The sequence below is a fragment of the Gossypium hirsutum genome, chromosome A13 (assembly GCF_007990345.1).
Source record: "Gossypium hirsutum isolate 1008001.06 chromosome A13, Gossypium_hirsutum_v2.1, whole genome shotgun sequence".
NCBI lineage: Eukaryota > Viridiplantae > Streptophyta > Magnoliopsida > Malvales > Malvaceae > Gossypium > Gossypium hirsutum.
In genome coordinates, this window is record NC_053436.1 from 3,533,010 (window position 1) to 3,559,275 (window position 26,266).

Here is a 26,266-nt window from a genome sequence, read left to right on the forward strand (position 1 = left end):
TTATAAAATTATAAAATTTATTTTAAAAAATTTAAAACTATTAAAATTATTAAATTATGAAAAAATTAATTTTTTAAAAAATAATTAATTAATGATGTGACATATACTTGAACTGCCACATGGATGTCACGTCAATAAGGTTAACAAACATTAATTTTTCTATCTATTTTAGAGTGATTTGACAAAAAATATAAGTCAAAGGCTAAAAGAAACGAAAAATTAAATGGAGGGATAAAATGATTTTTTTTTATAAAGTTGGAACCTTAGAAATGCATGTTCGAACCTTAGAGATCACATTTTTGGAAAGAGTAACCACAAACTTCTAACATGTTGGAAAGAGTAACCACAAACTTCTAACATGATTTGTAAAACGGACATAATAAATAAATAAATAAGGTGAAATATACACTTTTAAGCCAAATATATATTAATTTTCATTTTTCAAACACTTACCGGTTTGTAAAGTTAGATGTACACCAATGTGTCGTAATTTCTAATCTCAAACTCTAATATTTGCCTATAAAAAGAATTTAAGAAATACTAAGATGACAAATGTGTCAAAATAGTGAGGACTTTATCAATAAATATTACATAAAAAAAGGTGAACCTACCTCTAAATTTTGTAAAAATGCGGTTTGTTTTTAAATTTTTAAATATTTAGGCTGATTTATGTGATATTTAGCTCGATTTTGGAAAGAAAATACGAAAATGTGTTCAGCAGAGCTTTCAATGAGATGGTTAAATATTAGTATTTTTTTCTTAAGTCTCGGGTTCAATTTCTCTTCTATTCACATTTATATTTTTTATTTCATATTGCTTCAACCTTTTAATATTTTTAATTTAATATTTTTAACATATTAACTCTTTTAATCAAACGGTTAGATAATTACAATTACATTTTTATGTCCCCGGTTCTATTATTTTTATAAACATATTAATATATTTTTTATTTTATATTGTTTCAAGCTTTTTTATTATTTAAATAATTATCTAATTAAATGAGCTAATATGTTAAAATATTAATTAAAAATTATAAAAAAATTGAAGCAACATGAAATAAAAAATATAAATATCAGTAGGAGAGAAATCAAACTCGAAACTCAGGGATAAAAACATTAATATTTAACTATCTAGCCAAATGAGATGATTTGTTAAAAAAGTCAAGTGGTGGCCATAAAACGTGCCCTGCATTTTCAGTTAAAAAGCGTTCAACTGGACGCGTTTTTGCCTTCTTTCTCTAAAATCGGTTTAATTATTAATTCAAAATTAAAGTTTTAAATATACATTTAAATTACAATTAAAGTTTCATCTGTATAGTTGCGCACCAAATTAAAATTTATATATACAATTACATTAAATCAAAATTGATATATAATTTTCAAATTTATCCCTAAAAAAAATCAACAACTACTGCTCTCTTCCCTCCTTTGCTCACACTCCAGGTGAGAAAAACCTTCTTTTCTCACTATCAAAAGCCCCCAAAAACAAAGGGATTTTAATAAAAAGGGGAAACCAGTGATTATGTTTTTAGAGTTTGGGGTTAAGCTAGTTGGGATTACCTGCAAAATAGGCTAATACACCCACGAATGGTGCATTAATGTAAGTAGTAGGCTCTGATTTCCTAAAATCAGCTCTGTCATCATCATAAACATCATCTTCTCCAGGCCCTCCAACAATTGCACCAACCAAAACATTTGGGTTAGGATTAGTTGAATTAAAATAAGTGGAACCTTCCTTGCAAGCTATAAACTGAGGATGATCTTTCACCGACGGTAAAGAAGACCCTCGGTGATGAATCCGTTGCGGGAAACGGTTTCCGTAACCAACCATGTACGATAACCCCATTGGGTTATCACCTAAAATGTAATCGGCTTGGTTCTTTGCTATAGTTCGAAGAGATAACGGGGAGGCAATTAGGTTACCGCAGTTGACTGTTTGTGAAGTACGATCGAGGTAATTAGCGTAAACGAGCAGAAGGAACGAAGTCGTGGTCGCATGCTGCAAGTTGCTGCCTCCGGGCTTGTAGATGAGGCCGCCGGGAGTGTAGTCGATGTGGGACGACGATGAATCGGGGATTAGTGTGCACATAAAGCTATCTGCTGACACCTTGTATGATTGCAGGGAGTACATGTTTCCTTCTAAAGCTTCCTGAAAAACAAGGGGACCCATGTGATGTCCCAAAGAAAATCTCTAAATTATGATTTTAGTCCTTCTACTATGTTACAATTTGCGATTTGATACATTTACTTTCATTTGACCTAATTAGACCGAAATAAAAGAAGTTAAATTAGAGGAGGCTTGACCTTGGAGACAAGAACGTTTAGACCAGCATGCTTATTGTCCCATCCAAATTCATTGATGTTGTCATCGGCACCAAGGGTTTTGCCATTGATTTCGATGTAATTAAGGTAAGAGTTGTCTTGCGAGGCCCTCCTTAACCATGCTGCTCCCCATAGTAATTCATCCTGATTAAAAATTTTATAAATTATAAAAGTTTTATTTTCCATGTTAGGGTGGCCGGCAACTGCCAGTGGGCCGCCACTGAGTTTAGTTAATTTTTCACTTACTTGATAGCCGCTAAAATCGCAGTAAAATGGGCAGGCGCCGTCTCGAACATTAGAATTGTCACTATAAGCACCTCTAAAGTTGTCAGCATATTGAAAAACCCGAACAGAATTCCGTAACAATGTCTGGGCATACCCTGGGTCCACTGATCTGAACGCCATGGATGAAGCTGCAAGAGCGGCCGCTGTCTCTGCCGCCACTTCGGAAGCCGGGTTCGGTGCATCCACTGCATAAACCGTCCTCGCAGTATCCATATCTTCGGGTCTTTCCCAACAGTTATGGTCCTTATATGGATCTCCAACCTAAATTCACAAGAAAAATTGATTTACTTAGATTAGTATTTGTTAGGATCGTCCCGATTAAGCAACGAACAAGTAAAAATAGTAGAAGAAATTGAGAAGATGAACACACAAATTTAACGTGAAAAACCCCTCAAAAGAGGATAAAAAACCACGGGCAAAGATAATTTTACTATAATGGCAAAAGAATTAAGAGTACAAAAGATGGAGATAAAAACTAAACCCCGAAAACCCGAAAAACAAAGAACCCTCAAACGTAAACACAAAATTCTCTGAATGTGTTATGAGTTCTAATCTAATGGGTGTCTCTCGTTTTAAGATTGTAAAGGAGCCTATTTATAGGCTAAATTAGTAAGTCAAATAAACTATACTAATAAATGCTAAATATATTATACTAATAAATACTAAATCTTCTAGAAAGAAAATATATTTTTGTTTAACTTGACTTGCAAGCAATCTCTTAGAATTTGGGTCACACAATTCTAACAATCTCCACCTTGACACGAATTCTTTCAATGCCATCTTTGCCAAAACCCACCACGGGCCTATCTTGAACTATGCAGGGAATCAACTGAGTCGAATCTATGCTTAGAAGCTGGAAGACTTCTAGCCTTCGACTTGTGCACTGCCAAATCAAAACTAACCCGGGTCTGATTTTTACGAATACAGTGCCCTAACTTTTCAAAACCTGCATCCAAAAGAGAACCTCTCTTCAACGAAACGGTCATACCTTTTTCCCTCCTATGACCAAGTTGCCTCCGCTTCAAATGAGTTGACTTTGACTCCGTAACGGACGAGGGACGTCCGATTTCACCGGTCACTGTAGAACCTTCCAGAATATAAAGACTGCCGGTTCTTTTACCTTTTAACAAAACGAGAGCTCCACGAGATACTTTAATGTCGCTCGACTCGATGTTGATTCTGCATCCTTTCAAGTCTAAAATACTCAAGGAGATGAGATTCTTTCGTAAATCAGGTACATACCTGACATCTGAGAGTGTCCTAATTGTCCCATCGTGTATCCTAATTTTAACAGTACCAATACCGATTATTTTACTAGATGAATCGTTTCCCATGTGCACAACTCCACCTTCAACCGAACTGTATGTGGAGAACCATTCTCTATTGGGACACATGTGGAAAGAACATCCTGAATCTAGGATCCACTCAGACGTAAGCTTGGAGTTATCGCTCGTTGACACTAACAAGAAATCATCACCGCCTTTATCGACCAAATTAGCACCAGCTACATCTTCCTCGTTACTCTCAGCAGCTCTTTTATTTCGCAGTTTATAACAATCTGCTTTGACGTGACCTAACTTTTTGCAATAGCGACACCTTTTGTCTCGTTTCTTTGATGCTATCAAAACGGAAGCTTGTCTATCTGCTTTGCTATTCAAATCAAACTCATTGTCGAGTTTGTCTCTACTCAACAAATGACCCTTCACATCTTCGAACGAGAGTTTGTCTCTGCCATAAATCAGGGTCTCCCTGAAAGACTTGTATGAAGAAGGTAAAGAGCACAATAATAGCATAGCTTGATCTTCATCGTCAATATTAACCTCAACGTTCTTTAAATCATTTAAAAGAGTAATGAATTGACTGATGTGATCTTTAAGAAGCTCACATTCGTTCATGCGAAACGTAAATAGACGTTGTTTCAACACTAAACGGTTAGCCAGAGACTTAGTCGCATAAAGAGTTTCTAACCTTTTCCACAAGGCGAATGATGTCTTCTCCATCAATACCTCCTGCAATACTGTATTCGCGAGGCACAACTGGATTGCAGACAAGGCCTTTTCATCAAGCTCTTCCCATTCTGTTTGATTTAGATTCTCAGGCTTTTTCCCTGTAACAACCTTTTTCAAGCCATTTTGAACTAGAATTGTCATCATCCGAACTTGCCACAGATTGAAATTTGTCTCACCATCGAACTTCTCAATTTCAAACCTTGTTGCTGCCATCTCTGACCGGGCAGATCTATGAAAGTTAAACTAGCTCTGATACCACTTGTTAGGATCGTCCCGATTAAGCAACGAATAAGTAAAAATAGTAGAAGAAATTGAGAAGATGAACACACAAATTTAACGTGAAAAACCCCTCAAAAGAGGATAAAAAACCACGGGCAAAGATAATTTTACTATAATGACAAAAGAATGAAGAGTACAAAAGATGGAGATAAAAACTAAACCTCGAAAATCCGAAAAACAAAGAACCTTCAAACGTAAACACAAAATTCTCTGAATGTGTTATGAGTTCTAATCTAATGGGTGTCTCTCGTTTTAAGATTGTAAAGGAGCCTATTTATAGGCTAAATTAGTAAGTCAAATAAACTATACTAATAAATGCTAAATATATTATACTAATAAATACTAAATCTTCTAGAAAGAAAATATATTTTTGTTTAACTTGACTTGTAAGCAATCTCTTAGAATTTGGGTCACACAATTCTAACAGTATTTCATGTCATTTTCACTTTGGGTTCTGTTTCTTTTCTTCAGATGATATTGCTATTAGCTAGCAACAACTCCCAGACAAAAATTTCAAGAGCAGGTGGCTACTGTCAAATGCGTATCCCAAGAATGGAAGAAAAAAAAAGTAGGATTTTCCGGGAAAATTTTGTTAGTAAACGACAACCATGCACTAGAACCATAGCCGATAATCACGTTTTTACCCACTCAAACCACTGAAATGAAAGGGCCATTACCATTGCTGCTACTGGCAGAGCACTAAAGAGTACAGTGTAGAAGAAATGAACAATTTTAACTCAACCGAGATGAGCAAAATCCGAAGTTAGACTTAAACTGCAATGGAGTTTACTAAATACCTGAACGAAAATCCGGTTAGGCTGAGAGACAGTTTTAAGCAAATAATCAGTACCCCAACGGATGGCCACAAGGGCATTTCTAAGTTCACTTGGCGGCATTAATTCTCCAAACTCAATCACGCTCCAAGCCAACATCGTCGTCGTGAAAGCCATCGGGAAACCGAACTTAACATTGTCGCCGGCGTCGAAATATCCGCCAGTTAAGTCCATGCTGTACATGGAACGGCCATCGCTCAATCCCGAATCCTCCCTCCATTTCATACGTTGGTCCCGGGGCAGAACACCAGAACGCTGCCCCTCGAAAAACAGAATCGATTTCGACAATGCATCGGAGTAATCATGGTGACCGCAACGAACCAAAGGGGAAAAAACAAGGGAAACGAAAAGAAAAAACTGCTGACGATGATGATGGTGAAGAAGAAAAAGAAGAACATAATGGAATTTCATGGGGTTTGTTTTGAGGAATAGGATTTGGGGTGTCTGGGTCTTTTGCTTTAATGCCTGGTTTATTATATATTAGATTAAGGGGGGGACGAGAAGTCACGAGGGAGAGTGGAAAGACTTTGCTTATAATGTGAGTAGGAGTGGGGAAAGCGAAAGCGCCGACACTTATTTGGGGTTTTTATATTTGTCAGTGAAGGAGTTCACATGCATCGCGAAACGTGAATGCACAATTTGCTGGTAAGTAAAACAAATACGGCCAAAGCAGACAATGGAGTGTAGGTGGAGGACTAGGAGACCATTTGGCTTTTGCTCTTTGGATACCCAAATTCGAATGCTATTTGCTTATATGGACTGCAAAGTCGTATGTTCAATAGTTCTGGCTTGCTGGCTCCATCACTCTACTCATAAGAGCAGAACGAGGGACAGCATTACAGATTACGGTTAACCAAATGACCCAAATTGCTATTATAGTGATTCGCTCAAAACTACCATTACATTCTAATAAACCTCAGTAACAGATGTATAGAAAATGAATTAGGTTATTTTGTTGTTGTCAGTCGAACCCAAACTACCCTGGCCTTTAAGCAGTCTCAGAAACTGTGCATTAGGGTTTCAATTGTTGAACCATAACACGAGCATCTATTCGAGGCTGCTAAGTGTCCCCGAGATAACTTGCCTATTGTAGGAAGCAACTCTTAAGCAAACATCCATAGATAGCATATTTTTTTTTGAGGTAGTTTTAGGGTTATTATGAACTAATTAAGAAGAGAATGCCTGAACATATATAATATGTAATCGAATTCTGACTTTATATCTATTTAGTAGATTGTTATTAAATCACAGGGTTAAATCACTGAAAGTATATATATATAATTAATGTGACGATATTGATTCCTTTAAAAAAAATTTAAAGTGTTATCCCTCAAATAATTAATCGATTACTCTTAACAAAGTTAAGGTATTGTTTCGTATTGAGATTTTAGATGTAATATTTACAGATAAGGATTAAATTTCTCTGCATATAAGGATTAAGTGAGAGTGTAGAATGTTATATTATAATATATTTCAACAAAAAGAAATGTTGGAGGTTTTGTCTTGAAATTTGATAAGCAAATGGGGTATCCAAGAATGTAGGTAACATTTTAAGGGTGAGGACAAAGAGCTGCAATATATTCTTATCCCATACCCCAACATGGCCAAAAGGGGCGGTGCTGCTGCTTTATGCTTTTATAATACATAAATAAAAAATAATTAATTACGAGTAGTTTTAAATTTTGTGATCAGCATCTGTTTCCTTAACAAGCTTAAAGGATGTAAAAAAATAGTTATTGAGTTTGTTTCGATAAATATCTTGAGAAATAAATTTAAAAAAAAAGAATAATTACTTACAACGAAATAAAAATTTTTATTTGAGATATTAGGATAATTATTTGATATTATGTTAGTAGAGTTTTTTTTTATACTTTAGAAGTGGGTTGGGAGTTTTACAAGTGTCACTTTATTACTTGTCTTTTTTTTATTTTATTTTTGGGTAAACTGCAAAAATAATCACTTTTGTTTGTTTTAGGTTACGTTTTAGTCACTTATGTTTGAAATGTTACGTTTTAGTCACTTATGCTATTATTTTGTTACGAAATGATCACTCTTCCATTAAGTTCCGTTATCTCCCTAACAGTAATCCTACTTGGCAGTCCAACTAGATTTTAAGTGCCAACTTGAATTTCCTAATGAGATGAGAATAGATTTTTTATTAAATAAATTTAATTAATTAAAATTTTAAACCCTAAATCTTAGTTAAAAAACCGTTCATCTCCCTTTTTTTTAGTTTTCTTTTTCGATTGACTAAAAAAGCTATTATCATCAAAAAAATTTATTCACGTATGAAAACAAAAGAGGATTCAATGGAAGGTCCAAGTATGTCTTCTTCACCGACAAATTTATGTTCTAAAACTTAAAATGAAGTGGTTGTCGACAAATAAGAATATGGTAATCATTTTTGTTCCTAATCATTGTATTTTCCAATTCTTCACGTTCTTGAATAATTAGTTTCTCAATCCGATTTTTTTTATCTGAATCGACTTGTTTGTTCACAATCCCTTTGTGGGTATCCCTTTTTTTTCTGATTTGAAATTCTTTTAGTTGTTAATATTCATATTAAGAATTTTAATTTAGGGTTTTCATTAAACAATAAAAAAATCAAATCTTTTGTTTTTCAGTATTGAATAAAAGAGATAGAGGAATGCAAAGAAGACATACCTGAACCCTCCATTGAATCCATCTTTATGAAGTAGTCAATTTGATTTCAACTATTTTAATCTTAATAAAGTTTTTCCAATCAAATGAAAAAAAAACCATTGAAAAAAAGAAGAGACTGAAGAAAAATTAAAAAGAGGAGATGAACAAATTTTTTAGTTAAGGTTTAGGTTTAAAATTTTTAATTAATTAATTTTTGTAATTAAAAATCTTTTTTCATCCCATTTAGAAATCCAAGTTGGCATCTAAAATCTAGTTGGACTGTCACGTAGGATTACCGTTAGAGAGATAATGGAACTTAACGGTAGAGTGATCACTTCGTAACAAAATAGTAACATAAGTGACTAAAACGTAACATTTCAAACATAAGTGACTAAAATGTAACCTGAGGCAAACAAAATTGACTATTTTTGTAGATTACCCTTTATTTTTATGAAAAGCATATGGTAATATCTTAACAAGGAAAATATTCAGTATATTGTTAGTGAAATTTTTAGACTATAAGTCAAGGGATTATCATATGTCTTGGGGGTACACTAAAATATTTAAAATAAATAAATATTTTAAAAAAATGACACATGATAATTTTTTAAAACGATTTGTAGAATAAAAAAATACACTATTAATGTACCGAATATTAACCCTATCTTAAATTTATTTATGAAATTGTTTTTATTTCACTCACATATAGAAATAATAGAATAACCATCTAACTTTAATTTGAATGTTAAAAAAAATAGCATTTGATAGACTGATAATAAAATATATTAATTTCATAAACAAAGTTAAAATATTGCCAAATGCCCATTTTTAATACTTATTTTATTTATTAGGTATGTGTTAAATAAATTTTTAAGGGTGTGTTTAGATGAGGGATTTAAAGAAATAATTTTATTTGTATCAAAGTTTTTAAAATTGTAAAAATAAATTTACTTATTTAGGTAAAATTTTTGAAAAATTTCAAAATTAGAGGGAATTTTAATATCTCAATTTCCCTATTCAAATTCCACTTAATTTTTCTAATTTTATTGCATTTAATAAACATGGCCTCTAATAAATACTAAAACTTCAAAAATCATTTTTATTTAATTTTAATATATATTTAAAAAAATTATTTTATTAAAATTAATTATAATTTTTTATAGTTATAATGATATACATTTTGAATATGTTTTATATTATGTTTAATATAATTATTATTCTTTAATTCATTAAAATCTAATACCCTAACAATTTTTAAAATTATTATTTATTTAAAAATAATAATTATAATCGTTAGCATTTTGAATTGATGAAATCTAAAATGCAAACATTTTAAAAATCTTCGAATTTCTAAATTCTTCATCTAAACACTCTCTAAATAGATAAAGATAGTTATTCTACTTATAAATTCTTTCACTAGGTTGGTGTTACGAATTAATCATTTAACTCAATTGGAAAAATATCAAATTTATTATTATTATTTTTAATGTTGAGCACTTAAAATTTATCATTTTGGGAGCAATTTAGGGGTGAGTATTTGATCGATCGAGTCGAGTTGAATCGAGAAAAATTTTTTGAGTTAGTCGAGTTGATGAATCATATTTTAGCAACCGAACTCAATTTGAATTTTTTTCGAATCGGATTGAATTGAGTCAAAAAATTTCGAGTCAAGTCGAGTCTAGTTAACGAATCCTATTATTTATACTCAATGTTGCGTTTACATGTACCAATTATTTAACTAGTAAACGAAGTATAAAATTATTTAACTACATAAACAATATAATGGTTTTACCTTTTAACTTAATGAGTAAACATTTATAAAAAACAACATAGTTTTGCCTTTTAACTTTAGAAAAGGTAAACATTTATCAAAATAGTGTAGTTTTACATTTTCGTATTCGGATTTTTGGATAACTCAAAATTTTGTAATTCATATTCGAGTTAAACCGAAAAACTTAATTTTTTTTATTCGAGTTTATCCAAATAACTTGATTAACTCAAATAACTCGAACTATTTAATTCAAAATTTGAAAATTTATCGAGTTTTTCTAATCGAATCGGATTTTGCTTACCCCTAAGACAATGGCACTGATCATCAAATCAATAGTTGAAGTTCATATATTTATGAACGTTGTAAGAATCAAACAAGTAATCAAATCAATTAGTCCATCAATTTTTGACTCAATTAGTACAAAAGAATAAAAAAATGAAAAATTAATAAAAAGAAATTCTATATTTTGGATAATACATATAAACCAAAATAAATAAATAAATAACCAAAAACATATTTTAAAATCGGTACATACGTTTTTAGCTATTCTTTTGTTTCGATTTTTAATTACCAATTAACAACGGTTCTAAATCTTTTCAGGCACCAATCAAATAGATTAATCGATTCGATTCTAACAACATTAATATTTATCAATAATTAGACAAACTATTTAATTTTATAAACTATGAGGACTGAATTTGAAGAAATTTAAGTAAAGGGATTAATTTTTCTATTTACAAGTAAATTCCAAACATAAAATTCATTTGTAAAATTATAGAAGTACTAAAAATATCAATTATATCAACATTTTTATTTTTTAATAAATAATTACTTTTAAGTTTTCATAAAATCATTTTAAATATCAGTTATATATGGTTTATATATATTGATAAAAAAACCATTAAACAATTTTTTACTATCAATGCTTAGATAAAAGAAATAATATTTTAAGTAATTTTGAAAGAAAAATAATACTTAGGTTAATTATTACCAAATATATATCTAAGAGTAATTAAAATTTTTATTTTTTTAATTTTTAAAAGTAAATATAAGATTATTTAATAATTTAGCTTTTACAAATTTTTACTTGAGGGACAAGGAAATCGGAAATGGACTAGACGGAATTCCTTTTGTTGGGACGAAGCAAAACTATTCCCCATACGTCAGTCTAGGTCTAATTTTGCTTTCAATCTCTTTACTTTTCAAGTATTTGAAATTTAGTCCTTTTATTTGTAATTGCAGGAATTCATTATCTTATTGTTTAGATTTAATCATTGAAATCCAATTGATAGTACCATTAAAATAATTTCATTAAATTAAATTATGCAGTTTTTTCTTTCTAAAAAAAGTTTGATCATATAACCGTGTGGAAGCCATGTAAGCAAAAGAGAAGTATTTACTTTTATTCTATGTTTCAATAATAGCGATATTGAATTTAGAATCGAAAGCTTTATAATCTCAAATTCAATATTTTATTTGCTTATTCCGCATTTCACCCATGCAACATTGGTTACATGAGGATTTTTTTTTAATAAAATGTCATATAATCAGTTATGATATTTATTATTATTGGCCCGCTATTTGATTGGGTTCTGACCCGCATTCTACACGGTTCGTACATTGAGTTCATGTGTAAAGTGTTCGCACCCTTTTATGAGATGGCACGATTTGGGTCCACACCATCATATAGGGCAAACCCACATCGTATAAACACATGTTAACATTATAATAAGATATGTGTCGATGTGCATGTTAACCTACCTATTATATCACATCTATGACTAATAACCGTATAATATAAATACATAGTTTAACCCATTTGGAGATGATACACGCATAAATACTCAATATGATCCAATATAAAAGAGACTAAACTGAAAATATGTGAAAGACTAGAGGAACAAAAAATAAAGAGGATAATGCCTTTTAATTATAATCCTAAATTCCCAACATATTTCAACAATTAAGTTCCATTTCCTTCCCTATTTCTCAACTAACCATTTTCCCCCATAAGCCGCGTCTTTCTCCGCCTCTTGCAAAGGAAGAGAAAAGATTCTTTTCAATCGATCATGGCGTCTCTATAAAATTGTCTTTTTCTTTTTTATATTTTTTCTCTTCTTCATTCCGCGATTGGAATCATTGAGTTTTTCTCCTTTTCCTCCTGGCCAATTTCGTTTTTTCTTTTTTTCATTTCCTTTTTCTTTTGATTCGAAGCAAAAATGAGCGCGTATAAGCGCGTGGTACAGTTAGGGTTCAATGCGTATTCGAGTTCCACTGTGAACAGGGTCGGGCACCGGCAGATTTCTCAACTCGTGAAATCCAATGGAAAGCGTGCATTTCTCGTCGATACATTGGCTCTGGTACGTCATTTCCCTTTTCCTTACTTTATTTCGTTTCAATTTCCTGTTTGGTTGTCGAGAAAACCTAGGAATAACGACGAATTTAATCTCTTTCGATTAGGAAAGTAAATTTGAATCTGTTTCCTGGTTAATTCGACTGGAATCGTTTTTTGCTTAACGATTCGGCATTTATTTTGATTATTTTACGAAAAAAGTTAGTAATGGAACTCTTGGATTTGGGTTTCCTCTGTTAACTTTCAGTTGTTTTTATACTAATAGGTTCGGAGTTTGGAAGCGCAAGGCGTGCCATCAAAACAAGCGGAGGCAATAACATCAGCAATCACGGAAGTATTGAACGACAGCTTGGAGAATGTGTCCCAGTCCTTTGTTTCAAAGGCAGAAATGCAGAAAGTAAGTTTGGTGATGTTTTTGTAATTGTTACCATGTTTTCTAGATCATTTGTGTTCATTGCGAGTGTGTTGATACTAAATTTTGCTTTATTTTACCTCTTGTAGTCTGAGATGCTTCAAGAAGCCAATTTGTCCAAGTTTAAATCGGAAGTAAAAAGTTCCCAGGTACAAATTTATACGTTTAACAAAAAACTAAGTGGCAAAGAAGAAGGAGGAAATTTATGTTATGTGCTAATATCATTATTTGGAACTTGCCATTTGACGAAGTGATCACTTCAATCTGTCTCTTATTGACTCTATTATTTGGGATTCTTTAGAAATTTCATTAGTGGCAGACGCTGAAATCTCGTACCTAGTTCAATTTGAACTAATGATGTAACACTGCATAAGTGTTTGTTTCATTTTGTTCCTTTCTTGTGTGTCAACTCAATATTGCTGTTTGTGAGGCTGGGTAGGCTCGGGGTTATCCAGATACTATGTGCTTTTTAGTGCCCCTTTTTTCCTAGCACTTTTTCCTTTTCCCTTTCTCAGATGTAGATAAAGAAAGAGGTGAAGAAGATGGAAGTGGGAATGACAAATCTTGTATTAATGGTGAAATGTAGGCTAGAGAACACTACAAGTTGGGGTAGCATTAGATGGATATTTGAAGTTCAGGTGACGATGCTTCGGCAAAAGAAAACCATGAGGTTTTGGAACTAAACTAAGCTTAACTATTGACAACATATTAAGTTTTAAGTTCAAAAGTTATCCTAAGATGGAGTGCCTGTGTAGAATGGAGATACTCTCTTGGTAGATCTTTAATCGGATCAATGTTGAAATTATCATACTGAACCCTTTGTGGAAAGATTTTTCATGTGAATAGATTTCATTTGCAGAGTTCACTGTATATTTTAACTTCTGCAGTCAATTAACAACTTCATCCATATAAAAAATACACAAATATTTTTGCCCTTGTATGTACTTTTACTCCTTTCCATCTTACTTTGGCTAAAATATGTAGTTCTTTGGGTTTACTGCGATGTCATTCTGGTGAAACCAGAACTAGTGATTTGTTCAGTTGAAATATAGTTGTGTTCATTGCAATCTGAGCTACATCATGCCTCTTCCTTGCTTAGTGTTCTTTGATGGCCAATTTTTTTTTTTTTTGTTCTCTTTTTCTCATGTAAATGTCTTTCTTGGAATAAATGATTCTTAATGTTCTCTTTAGTTCATACTCGTTTATTCTTTCTTAATGGCTATTTCCTTGTAATGCAGGAGCATCATTTTTCTATGTTGCAACGTGAAACTGAGAAACTTCGAGGTGACATTGAGAAGATGCGAAGTGAACTAAGGTATGTTCTCTGGATTAGAGTTGAACTGTTTAATACTTCTCCAAAAAATTTGATAGCTTGATTTTGTAAAACTGATCTCTCTAACAGGTATGAAATTGATAAGGTCACTGCAGGGCAGCGTCTGGATTTAAATCTTGAAAGAGGGTAGGTAGACTTTATTTTCAGTTGTTTCTTTTCATGATTGCACTTGCTTGCTTTATTTTCTTAACTCCTAACTGATTCTAGGCGCATACGTGATGAACTGGCCAATCAGAATGCAGAAACTACCAACCTGACAAACAAGCTAGATAGGGTGAGCGTTTGGTTGCTTATATCATTTGAAAGTCTATATTTAGATACTTTGACATGCAGCATAAACATGATGTTATGAATCATCTGCAGGAAATTCATGCATTAAGAGCCCAGTTAGAAGCTGCGAAATATGATGTAATTAAGTACTGCATAGGTACCCTCGTCTCCATATCTGCCGTTGGGCTAGCTGTACTGCGCATCTTGATGTAGTCTCGCATCTGCTTTAAGTTGTGCCAACTATTCCAACTTGAACCTCCAATATCATCATTCTTTTTTTTCTGGCAACTGGATTGCTTTGGGAGTAAAAAGGGTGGGAATTACTTAATGGTTACAAGATTTTTCGTATAATTGGCAAGGAATGACAAATCCCAGTTGATCGGAACAATTATTTGTGCTTCTTTTAGGATTAAGCACGACTTATTCGATTTACTCCGTATGTTCTGTTATTGTATTCTAGGAAAGGCAAAGAGATAATCATCCAACATAGCTACCCCAGGCAATGGTGCAATTGTGTTATGCTTCTAAGTTGGTTTTTCTTTTTATCGAACTGATGATTTTGCCTTTTGTGCTAGCTGATATACGTGGATATAGAATAAAAAAAAAGAAGAGAAATATGTGAAATTATGATTAATTCATTATAATTTATACATGATTTGTTTGGCCTCTTTTTGTTTTTACTGTTTGATTATTGCAAAAGCATGATTCGTATTATTTCTTTTTTATTCTATTAGGTTCTTTTTTTTTTAAAGAATAAGAATATTTTACTATGTCAAACGGTACAGTAAATTTTATATACTGGTTCTCTTCGTTCACTACTGACTTGAGCTGAAGATTTAACTGAGAATGTTGGTTTTAGTTTTTACTATTTATGATTATATGTTATATTTATGTTATATATAAAGGTGCACGATTTTGTATATTTTTAACTCATATTTCCTCTCATGCTATATCGTTTTTTTTATATAGACTGTTAAATTTTATTAGAGTTGTTCATGGGTTGGATAAAGTAAAAATTTTGGTTTGTTTTTATGCTAGATTAGTTCGAAAAATGAGTTTAAAATTTTGATTAAGTTTGGACTGGATAAAAATGCTAAAATTTAAGTTCAGCTCGGCCTGTCCGTATTAAAAAAATACCGTATTAAAAAATATATATTATTTTGTATATAAAAATAAATTTAAAAAAATATAATACTTCAAATATACTAAAAACATTAAAATAAAAATATTTTTAAACAAATTAAAAAAATTAAAAAATATACTAAATAACACTAAGATAAATGCAATTTGGTGAGCAAATACTTTTAAAATAGTAGCAAAATTAATAATAAAATAATAATAATTTAATAGCGAAATAATAGTAAAACAATGAAAAACAATGACAGAACAACAAAGATATAGTAGATTTTTTTATAAATTCGAGCCGGTCTGGGTCAAAAAAGTTTATTCGTAGTCTAACCTGTTTAAAAAATAAGTCTTTTTTTTGCCCAAACTCATTTTTTGGATTTATATTTTTGCGCAAATCCTCTCACTTTTCAGTCAAGCCTTTGAGTGACCCGGTCCATTAACAAATCTAATTTGAAAACATATTATAGAATTAAGATAATTATAAATTTAATATTTAGTGTAGGGAAAATATTCATTTACACCGATTTTATATATTTTTGTAGATTAAAATTCTAACAATTCAACTGTTATATTTTATTGATATAGATTATACATGTTAAATTTTATGTGAATTAAAAATTGAAAACAACTTATTTTATATGAAAAAAATTAAATTGTTCAATAAATATAAATTATATACACTATTTTAAATCAATATGACATTATAACTACAAAATTAATAAATTTCGTAATAAATAAATATAAATTTAATGTAATTATAATTTATTTAAAAAAATATATTTAAAACATGGGTTCTATTTTATTTTAAAAAACCCAACAGAACAACAGTTAACTCCATTAATTTGCTTTGCTTTCTATTTCTGCCTTTTCAATCCCATTCATTTTCCACTCCGGAGGAAATGCGCAACTCAGTCTGTAACTCGGCACAGCGACGAGTCGAGTCGCTCGTGGAGCAGTGAGTCCAAACGAATCGCTCATGTCAAGCTCCGTGGCCTTCATTCCATTAGGTAACTCCCAGTTAAAGCAATGAAGCAAATGAGCCACACTTAACTCCAACCCATATAACCCGAGTTGCGTTCCTGGGCAGGACCTTCGACCCGACCCAAATGGAATGAATTCAAAGTTATTGCCCTTAAAATCAGGTGCACCCTCATCCAAAAACCTACTAGGTTTAAACACATTCGGGTCCTTCCATGATGACGGGTCACGCCCAATAGCCCATGCATTGATCATTATTCGCGATTTCCCGGGTACCCAATACCTGCCAAGGACGGAGTCCACGGCTGTCTCATGGAGGAGGAGAGGGATAGGTGGATGTAGACGTAGGGTTTCTTTAATGGCACATTTTAGGTAGGTTAACTTTTCAAGATCCGATTCATGGACGACCCGCTCCAATCCAACCACGTCACTAAGTTCTTGTTGAACTTTCTTGAGCTCTTCCGGACTGTTCATTAGCTCCGCCATTGCCCATTCTATTGCCGACGCCACAGTTTCAGTTCCACCAAACATTACGTCCTACAGAGGGGCAAAAGTTAAAAAATTGTTTTAATCATAGACCAAATTATTATATTAACTTATAATTTCATAAATTTTGAAGGAGTTAATTGATAAATTTACCAAATTAAAAGTATTAAATTATAATTTTGATATAAGAATTAAATTTTAAATTTTAATATAATAGAGAAACCAAAATTAAAATTCACCAAATAAAAACATCATTCTTCACCACATGCATGAATCTTTGTAGGGATTGCAACGTAATGAGAAGGTTTTTTGCCGTGCCATCTTCAGCTCGATTTTTGTATATCCCGCCCCAACCTCATCTTGAGTCCTTTTTTTATTTAAAATTCTAATTTTAAAGTAGTGATTAAAATTTTTGTTTTATCTAATATCTAGATAATACGGAGTTTATAAATCTTTCTATCTCGCTTCCTCAATATTGTAATAAACTAGTGGTTAAAATAAACAAAAATATAATTAAAAAAGAGTTAAATGTTCTAATTTATGATCATCATTCTAAATTAGTCCCTAAACTTTAAAATATTTTAAGTACATCTTAAACTATCTAAATTATATCAATCAAGTAATTTTTTTATTAAACCGTTAAATGAAACGTTAAACCTTATGTAACTAAATTTAAAATAATTTTTTTCAAATAAAATATTGCGACATAACTTTTAAAAAGTGAAAACTAAAAATAAAGTAAAATTTTTATTTTAGATTATATCATATAAAATTACGTATTAAATTAACGATTTTTATAGAGATATACATCTATAGTTTGAATATATCAATGGGATTCAAGTCATTGTTGTATCTCTATGTTTGTGTGTTTATATGTATATGTAGGTGTAAAGATGTTACCATGATGATAGCTTTGATGTTATCTTTGGTGAGCTGAATGGAAGAATTGGAGGACTCATTATAATCTCCTTTGAAAACATTTTCGCTGCAAAACGCCATTAATTCATCCACCATGTCGTCATCGTATTTGGCTGCTGCATCATCACCCGTCTTCCTCCTCTCCCTCGTCACCAAATGTTCATCGATAATATGATCGATGAACCCATCCAGCGATGCCCGAGCCTTCACCAACCTCTTCTGAAACTCTCCCCCATGGATCCATCCCATCCATGGAAAAAAATCCGCTATGTTGAATGCCCCAAATAGCTTCGAAAACTCCTGCAATATCTTCACGAGCTCCTCTTGCCCGTCACGCGAAAACGACCCGAACGCTGCTCTGTAAGTAATGTTTCTCGTCAAAGCGAACACCAACTCCCCGACGTTGAGAGGCGAACCCAGGCTTTTCATCACTGTTCGAACCGTCGAGCCGACTTCTTCACGGACGGAGGCCCATGACTCCGCCCGTTTCCTGCTGAACACTTTCATGACACAGATTTTACGCATTTGACGCCAAAATGGACCGTAGTTGGCAAAGGCCATATCAGCTCTATCGTAAGTTAAATACACTATCGCATCATTTGCGGGTCGGTTCGAGTATATGCTGTCTTGGGTGAGTAGGACCTCTCTCGCCATCTCCGGCGTCGATACAGCCACTATGTGGAGCTTCCCCATGGTTAGGTGGAGGAGACCGGCGTGACCGTACTGTCGAGATAGGTGAGCTAGGCCCCGGTGAGTCAATTGGTCCATCATCATCATGTTGCCGATGATGGGGTAGCCTTTGGGACCTGGTGGGTATGGGGTTTTCCTGGGGAGCCCGAACATGAAAACAAAGGAAACCAACAGTGCTGAAACAAGGAAGAAGATGGGGGGTGATTGAGGAGATAACAGAGTTTGCAAAGAATCCATTAGATTATTCATGAAATTTAGATACAGATAATCGCTGGTTTATTTAAGAGCTTGAGAGGGGTAGCCTTAACAGAGGGCTAAAGTCTAAACACTCTAATAGTTCAAGACATAAGACTCAAAGGGTTGAGGGCTTCTAAGGAGGTGACAGCTAATGCTACATTTTACTTCTATATTTGGAGGGTTGTTTTTTTCTTCATAATTTGATTTCGGTATAATTATTAATTTAGTCCTTTTGGGATTTAAAATGTGTTTCGACACCATGAAATAATTGCAATAACATATAATATTACACTAAAATAATAATTACGTAATGACAAGAAATTTTAAGTTTTTTAAATAGAAAATTAATTTAAAAGTCATAATTAAATATCCTAGTGTGATTTTCTCATTTCTAATTTTTTTTGTAATTATAATAAAATAATTACAATATTCCAATTATAATTAATTTAGTACAAATTACAATATCTTTTATGTCAATTTTACGATTTATAAAGACTAATTCTTTCGAGGCTTATGGCTACTACTCCCAAAAATATTGTTTCTAGGGTTCACATATGAATTCTTTCTTTATGAGTGCAATACTATTACAGCCAAAACTTGTTAGTTTAATCTTTCTACTTAGGGATGGACCGCCCCTTTGAAATTTTCAGATTTTTAAATTTTATATATAAATTATCATATATTTTAGATTTGGTGCCCATATTGTATAACATTAGCCCCTTTTGGTCAAATTGTATTTTATATAATTCGCCCCCTTAAGCCATAAGGTTATACTTTATATTAATAAAGTATTTTTCAGTTTTTAATTATTTAACTTTAATAATAATCAAATATTAATGTGTGATGGGCCTTGAAAGACTAAGCTTAGAGGCCCAATACGGACTTTAAAGCCGAATTTCAGAATTAATTAAATTGACCCATACCCATACATATACTCGTGTCTATTGTAGCAACCGAACGAGCATTTTTAACCATGATTTTTTTAGTATAATATTAATTATTCTTTTTTGCATATTGGAAAGAAATATTTAACTTGATATAATTTGACTTTTTTATTTTTATAATGTTATCAATAGGTTCAAATTGATAACAATGTTACTTGTCATTAAACCGATAATGTAGAACTTTTTTGAATTAATCTAAAACATATTGTTGACATATAAATTTATTATTTGTTAAACAGGGTTAATTAAATTTGCAAATAGCTCCAATCATGCGACCGATTTAGAATACAAAAATTAGGCACTAAAACTAGAACTTTTAGTCTCTACTAGGTAATTGATTAATCATTTTTTCCTTTTCCTTCTAGCCAAATATCATGAATGGAAAGTTAATAAATTTCATTAATAGAACATTGTATTTTTTTCATAATTTTTATGGTAAAAATAAAATGTGATAATTTTCTTCCCAAAATATAGCATAGGATAAAACCAATTTTAGGTATTTTTAAGTACCCAAGAGTGAATTTTCCAATACCAGATATAAAATAAATTCATATACTATATTGAATTTGTTGTGCTAATAATAATTGCTTAAAATATTTTTTTTTTTAATTACAAGAGGAGGGTAAAACCCTAATAGTAACGCGACTAATGCGACTCAAACCCAAACCACACCTGAGGTGGTAGATGTAAAATTCTTACCAAACTATTGTTTTTCAATTAACAACATGAATTAATTATGTGTTGATATATTCAAATTTTCATTTTCTTTGATTAAGTATTATGCTTTCTAACTCTTAGTTATTCTCCAACCCTTAAATAAGAGGATAATGTGTTTCAATGCACTCGAACCCACGTCCTCTTACACCGGCAACAATACCGATGCTAACTGAACTATGACTCAATCGACAATTGTCATTTGTTTTAAATGAATGAGTTTATTGTTTTTCTCTTGTATTCAATTTTTTTTTTATAAAGGGAGGAAATTTTAATTATTTAGATTCGAAAATTTTTGAGCTATAATAAAATCTACGTATTTCGTTTTGTTGTTAAAAACCTAATCTTTAATATCATTTTGGTCCTATAACTGTTCATTACAGCAGTAAGCACAAATTGGGGTTAAGAGATTTATCTACATCTGCAAAAATAATGGTTACATTATTATTATTTTAGTAAAAAAAATATTTTTTAATTAATTCAATTTTTTTTAGAATTTTCTTTTTATTATGACCTAACATCAATAATGTGAATTACCACGTAAACTGTCATATTAGTAGCTAGTATAATTTTTTTAATGGTTCATTGTAACAAAAATTGTCCAATTTGACAAAATAAAAGTCTGAAAGTCAAATATAATAAAAAGAAAAATAGGGGTCAAATTGACAATAGTTATAAGGATTGAAGATTAAATTTGTGATTATGCTTAATTTTTAAATGAAGTAAAAGGAAAAAAAAAAGTTAACCAAATAGGTGAAAATGTACAATTTGAAAAATAGAAATATCAATTTTGAACAAATAAAAATAAAAGGATTGAATCCGTATAAATTGATAAGTTTGTGGACAATCTTTACAATTTAACCTATTATAAAACAACAGTGATTAGGCACTATTTATTTTATAAAAAGTAAATTAAGAATATTATCTAGAATGGCAAAACTCGAACTGCTCAATAAATTTTAAATTTAGAGAAATTTTTTTTTTTAAGAAGTGGATGCGGAACAAGGTGGGGTGGATTATTTTTTTTGGACAATGGGTATGGAGCAATAATCGTAATTGCTTAGCCATCCTACCCAAATCCACTATATGAAATTACAATTTTATCTTTATACATATAATTATTAAAAGGATAAAAATGTAATAACATATTATAAAAAAATATGACTTAAAAAGGTTGAAAATATTAAAGATAAGTAACAAAAATTAAATTGAAGCAGAGAGCAATGGGACGTAGATAAATGTATCCAACATCCATAGTGTAGCGGGACAGGTGGTGAAGTAGAGCATGTCAACTGTAGAACAGTGGTGACTTTGACAACACTCACCTCCGTCTCACTCCATTGGCATCATTAATATAATTGTGTAGAAGAAAAGCCGAAAGTTGACAAGAGCTTTGACCCATTGGTTAAATAATTAAAAAAAAATTAATCTTAATAAGAATTTAATTTAATTTTTTTTAATCCTTAATAATTCAGTTTAAATTATTTTAACACAAAGCTCTAAATATATAATTTTTTTTAATAATATTATTATAGGTTCTAATCATATCTGTTATTTTTAATAATATGCTTCAGCGCACTCGAACCCACGTCCTCTTACACTGACAACAATACTCATACCAATCGTGTTAAGACTCAATCCGCAATTAATATTGTTAATTTCATTCTTACCATTGATGGTAAATCTTTATGGTTTATGGTAACTTAATTACTATTAAGATTTAGTAACTTAATTACTTAATATTAAGGATATATTTAGTAAATGCGTATAAACAAGGGAAGTCTACAGCTCAAGTATTTACTCTCTTGTCATATTTCGACCAATATTTCTTTTTATACCCAAAAAAAGATAGAAAAAAAAAACAATCTTACTAAAATCGTGTAATTTTTTATTATTGAAATTCGATTTTTGATAATTTTAATTATTTATGTTTTCAATACAGATTTCGATTCTCGCTCATAGGAATGAAATATATTTTATGATTAATTATTATCTCTTTAAAATGTACTAATAAGAAAAGATTTGTCTTTGTTATCAATAACGAGTATCATGATTAGAACTAAAAATATATTATTGGAAGTACAGAATATAACTGGTAAACTTTTTATAATCAAATCAAGAATTCCAACCAATTGAATCGAGACATGAAAACAAGAAATGAAAAGTTTATAATCAAATCAAGAAGTCCAACCAATTGGATTGAGACGTAAAAAGGAGAAGAAGAGTTTATAATCAAATTCTTAGAAGAAAGGGAGAAATTTCAACATTTATTTAAAACAAATATCTAAATCAAGTCGATTGAATCTTAGTTCGTTTGAATTAATCGAATCGAGTTATTCGAATTATTCAAGTCAACTTGAATAAGTAATTCGAGTTTCGAGTTCAAATCGAGTTGAATTTTATAATTCGAACAACAGATTTGTGTAAATACCTTTTTGGTCCTTGTCAAGTTTGAAAATGAATAAGTTTGTCTCTTTCTCAACAAAACTTACAAAAAAAAATCAAAAATATTTTTTAAAATCAAAAATATTTTTTAAAATTAAAAATATTTATAAAAATTCTTAAATTAATATTTTGAAAAAATTAAAAAATTTCAAAAATAAATAAAATATATATAAAGAAAATTAAAAAATTTCTAGAATAATAATTTTGGGGACCTAAATAAGTTAATTAATGATTCAAGTTTATCATACTAAAGTATTTTTTTATTATTTTGCTTTGAAAAAAATTTCAAATTTATGTGTTCTAACATGAAATTAGTTACATTGTAACAATATTTTAATTTGACAATGTTTAATTTTTTTTTAATTTAACTCAAACAATTTCCCTTGATTCGAAAAAAATTCAAATCGAGTTAGGATGATAAAATAAGACTTGTCAACTCGATTAACTCAAAATTTTTTGACTCAACTCGATCGAATGTTTACCCTTAGTTCTAGATATTATGTCAAAAAAAAATATAATCTAAGCCTATAACGAGATTATATATATATATATCAAAACCAAACAAGGGGTAATTTAGAATTCCCAATCAGAATGAAATGTAGATAGAGTAGTTGGGCCTACCAGATGTACCATTTTGTAATCATAAAAGTGGTCCAGTTCAATGTTGTTAGGACTTTGCAGACACATGGTCTTGGCCTCTTGCTTCTTCTTCAGGCCACTCTGCCTCCGACCCCACCCCTTCCCCATTTTTCTTCCTTTTTATTCCATAAATTCCAACCACTTGGCCACCTTTCATTTCTCCCTCTCAAAAAATCACATCTCTATTATTTTTCAAAGTTTTCGTACCTTTTTAAAAAATAAAAAAAAAATTAATTTCATCCAACATTTTAAATTAATCTCTAAATTTTAATAATAATCTAATTAAAATTTCAAAATATTAATCAATAAATTTTTTTGGTGGATTTTAACTTCATTTTAAACATTAAATATTTACTTGAATATAACATAAAACGTTATTATATATTGTTAACTGTTTTTATTGTGTTCTAATGATGGGGGAGATTCAATATTTATAAGATATAGTTATTGTTGATCAAAATGACATCTTAGGTAAATTCCACGCAAATAGACATGTATACTATTCTATACTTAACACGTGTCGTTTAACTTCATATTCTCTACCTGCAAACACTCAAAAACATGCAAACTTGACTTGCAAACCTTCCCTACAAGCCCTTAATGTATTCGCGAGTTGACATTTCAAGTTGTATTCAAGTTTCGAATCAATAATGAGAAATATCATAACATATATGTATTTACGGCATAAACAATTTTGAAAATCAATTCTCAAGCCAAGTGAATCATTTTGAATGAAAAAAATATCAAAAACATAAAATTCAGACTCGTAAATAAATTGACAAAAAAATCTAAAACTAAGAGTATAACAAACCCTAAAAATATTTAATCCAATAACAATTAAACCCGGTTCAACCTCAAACCTATCCTAGTATACCTAACTTCAAAAACTCGGAACCAACCGGGTTGACTCGACTGAATCGTTCACTGCCAGTTCTTTCCTTTCCTCATTTCCAAAACTTTCCTATGGCTATTGGAGTGCAAATCACCGGAAAATGTGGGACTACAAGCCGGTCTATATTCAGGAAAAAGTCGACCGGACTTGTAACGAACCCCACAAGCGTTGCACAAGGTTTTGGCACCAAGAGGACCGGTTCGCCACTGTGGAGTCTTCTGAACTTGGCAATGACTGCATCGCCGTTGGAAAGGGTTCCCACTTGACAACCCACTACCTTGAACCGCCACCGGTTTTTTCTTCTGTTTCTTTGTCGGCGGTACTCCGAAACCATTAGCCAACTCCGTAGAAGTCATGGAAGACCCCGAGCAAGTACTCGAAGATGATGCTGTCGAAGACGATGACTCGGAAGTAGGCAGTGACCCAACCGACCATGTCGGGACTGTCGGTTTAGACCTCTTGCTCCTCGCTTTACTTGGAACCGACGATGAAAGAGACGGCGTTTTCACAAAAACCGGGCCGGTTTCCGCTTCAAACCGAGTTCCTGCATGGTTATCAGTTTCCTGCTTAAAAACAGGGCATGGCAAAGGAATCTCCGGTACCGAATCGTCCACAAACTGAGACACCCATTCAAGCCCTGCTATTTCATCATCCTAAAGAAAACAAAAACAAAAAATTCAAAATTTTGAATTCAAAAAGAGGAGGGATTTTTTTTAAATTACTTCTAATTAATGAAAAATTACCGGTACGGAGAGTGTAAAACTGGTGGAATTAGAGTTACTACCATCATCTGCAACACGTTGTTGATATGAAGTAGAAACGGAGTTTTTTTCTTCTTCTTCAACGGAACCTTCATCAAATTCTCCGTTATTGAAATCAAGGAAGCAATCGATGGAGAAATCTTCACCCGCAACGGCGCCGTTCATAACATTCATGACCAAGAAATCATCGAAAACGTGGTGGGTGTTTTGCATGGTCAGTTCTCTTACACTCGATTTCAAAGCTCTCAAATCCATGCAACAATCCGTTTCTATTCCCAAAAACCAAATCAAATTCAACATCAATTTTCAGTTAAACCCCATAAATTATATATATTATATGAAAGTATGATTTACCTGGTAAAGAAAATAAAGAACAAATGTAGGAACGAAGACTAAACTGATGGAAAAGGTGAGCAAATGGTTGAAGGCTTGTTCGTGGGCGAAACTAATGCTGGAGTTAATGGGTTTATCCTTTTTTATGTCTCTCCATCAAAATTTCTACTTAGGTCTATTTTTCATTTTACTCCCTCTTTCACTGAAATTTAATTATTTAGTCCTTTTACTTTTATTATATCAAGCAACCACCTTTAATAATTAACAATTCAATTATTTGAATTTTTTACTACTATTCAATCATACAATTAAAGCCATCAACTGAATGTTTAAATGTCATTATTTTAATGAAAACAACTATTGATTTTATCAACTTAGACCTACTGATAATAATATTATAAAAATAAAAGATCGAATTTTGTCAAATTAAAATAGAAGAATTAAACTAAAATTTCAGCATGGTAGAGGGACTAAAACCAGAATTAAGCCTTTTTGATTTATGGTCGAAGTTGGTTAATTTGCTGTTGATGATTGGTCTGTGAGCGGGAGATTGTGACAGGCGATTACTGGCGCTAAGATAAGTTCAAAACAC

General features: G+C 31.5%; 4 protein-coding genes across 4 annotated transcripts; 1 reads left to right on the forward strand and 3 right to left on the reverse strand.

Moving 5' to 3' along the window:
• Nucleotides 1-1,348: 1,348 nt before the first annotated feature.
• On the reverse strand, nucleotides 1,349-6,286 carry LOC107913530 (endoglucanase 24). Its single transcript, XM_016842143.2, has 4 exons — nucleotides 5,692-6,286; nucleotides 2,568-2,867; nucleotides 2,304-2,465; nucleotides 1,349-2,148 (listed from the first exon to the last, which is right to left on the reverse strand). Exons 1-4 carry the CDS (start codon nucleotides 6,136-6,138, stop codon nucleotides 1,546-1,548), a joined length of 1,512 nt encoding a protein of 503 aa, XP_016697632.1. The 5' UTR covers nucleotides 6,139-6,286; the 3' UTR covers nucleotides 1,349-1,545.
• A 5,744-nt stretch (nucleotides 6,287-12,030) lies between these two features.
• Nucleotides 12,031-15,175, forward strand: LOC107913531 (protein FMP32, mitochondrial). The gene is made up of 7 exons (XM_016842144.2): nucleotides 12,031-12,501; nucleotides 12,760-12,891; nucleotides 12,996-13,055; nucleotides 14,145-14,221; nucleotides 14,309-14,365; nucleotides 14,447-14,513; nucleotides 14,603-15,175. The coding sequence occupies exons 1-7, from the start codon at nucleotides 12,361-12,363 to the stop codon at nucleotides 14,720-14,722; spliced, it is 654 nt and encodes a 217-aa protein (XP_016697633.1). The 5' UTR covers nucleotides 12,031-12,360; the 3' UTR covers nucleotides 14,723-15,175.
• Nucleotides 15,176-16,299: 1,124 nt separating this feature from the next.
• Nucleotides 16,300-19,068, reverse strand: LOC107913532 (cytochrome P450 84A1). The gene is made up of 2 exons (XM_016842145.2): nucleotides 18,002-19,068; nucleotides 16,300-17,152 (listed from the first exon to the last, which is right to left on the reverse strand). Exons 1-2 carry the CDS (start codon nucleotides 18,956-18,958, stop codon nucleotides 16,475-16,477), a joined length of 1,635 nt encoding a protein of 544 aa, XP_016697634.1. The 5' UTR covers nucleotides 18,959-19,068; the 3' UTR covers nucleotides 16,300-16,474.
• Nucleotides 19,069-24,346: 5,278 nt separating this feature from the next.
• LOC107913534 (GATA transcription factor 5) lies at nucleotides 24,347-25,854 on the reverse strand. Its single transcript, XM_016842146.2, has 3 exons — nucleotides 25,696-25,854; nucleotides 25,324-25,610; nucleotides 24,347-25,233 (listed from the first exon to the last, which is right to left on the reverse strand). Exons 2-3 carry the CDS (start codon nucleotides 25,594-25,596, stop codon nucleotides 24,610-24,612), a joined length of 897 nt encoding a protein of 298 aa, XP_016697635.2. The 5' UTR covers nucleotides 25,597-25,610; nucleotides 25,696-25,854; the 3' UTR covers nucleotides 24,347-24,609.
• Nucleotides 25,855-26,266: the final 412 nt, after the last annotated feature.

Bases quoted from the DNA above. Each gene is read 5' to 3' on its own strand.
- LOC107913530 (XM_016842143.2), bottom strand. From the start codon at position 6,138: ATGAAATTCCATTATGTTCTTCTTTTTCTTCTTCACCATCATCATCGT. The intron at 2,868-5,691 runs GTATTTAGTAAA...TTGTGAATTTAG, and splicing joins CTAACCGGATTTTCGTTCAG to GTTGGAGATCCATATAAGGA. The intron at 2,149-2,303 runs GTCAAGCCTCCT...CTTGTTTTTCAG, and splicing joins TAAACGTTCTTGTCTCCAAG to GAAGCTTTAGAAGGAAACAT.
- LOC107913531 (XM_016842144.2), top strand. From the start codon at position 12,361: ATGAGCGCGTATAAGCGCGTGGTACAGTTAGGGTTCAATGCGTATTCG. The intron at 12,502-12,759 runs GTACGTCATTTC...TTATACTAATAG, and splicing joins TCGTCGATACATTGGCTCTG to GTTCGGAGTTTGGAAGCGCA. The intron at 14,366-14,446 runs GTAGGTAGACTT...AACTGATTCTAG, and splicing joins GATTTAAATCTTGAAAGAGG to GCGCATACGTGATGAACTGG.
- LOC107913532 (XM_016842145.2), bottom strand. From the start codon at position 18,958: ATGAATAATCTAATGGATTCTTTGCAAACTCTGTTATCTCCTCAATCA. The intron at 17,153-18,001 runs GTAACATCTTTA...GCCCCTCTGTAG, and splicing joins ACATCAAAGCTATCATCATG to GACGTAATGTTTGGTGGAAC.
- LOC107913534 (XM_016842146.2), bottom strand. From the start codon at position 25,596: ATGGATTTGAGAGCTTTGAAATCGAGTGTAAGAGAACTGACCATGCAA. The intron at 25,234-25,323 runs GTAATTTTTCAT...TGTTTTCTTTAG, and splicing joins GTTTTACACTCTCCGTACCG to GATGATGAAATAGCAGGGCT.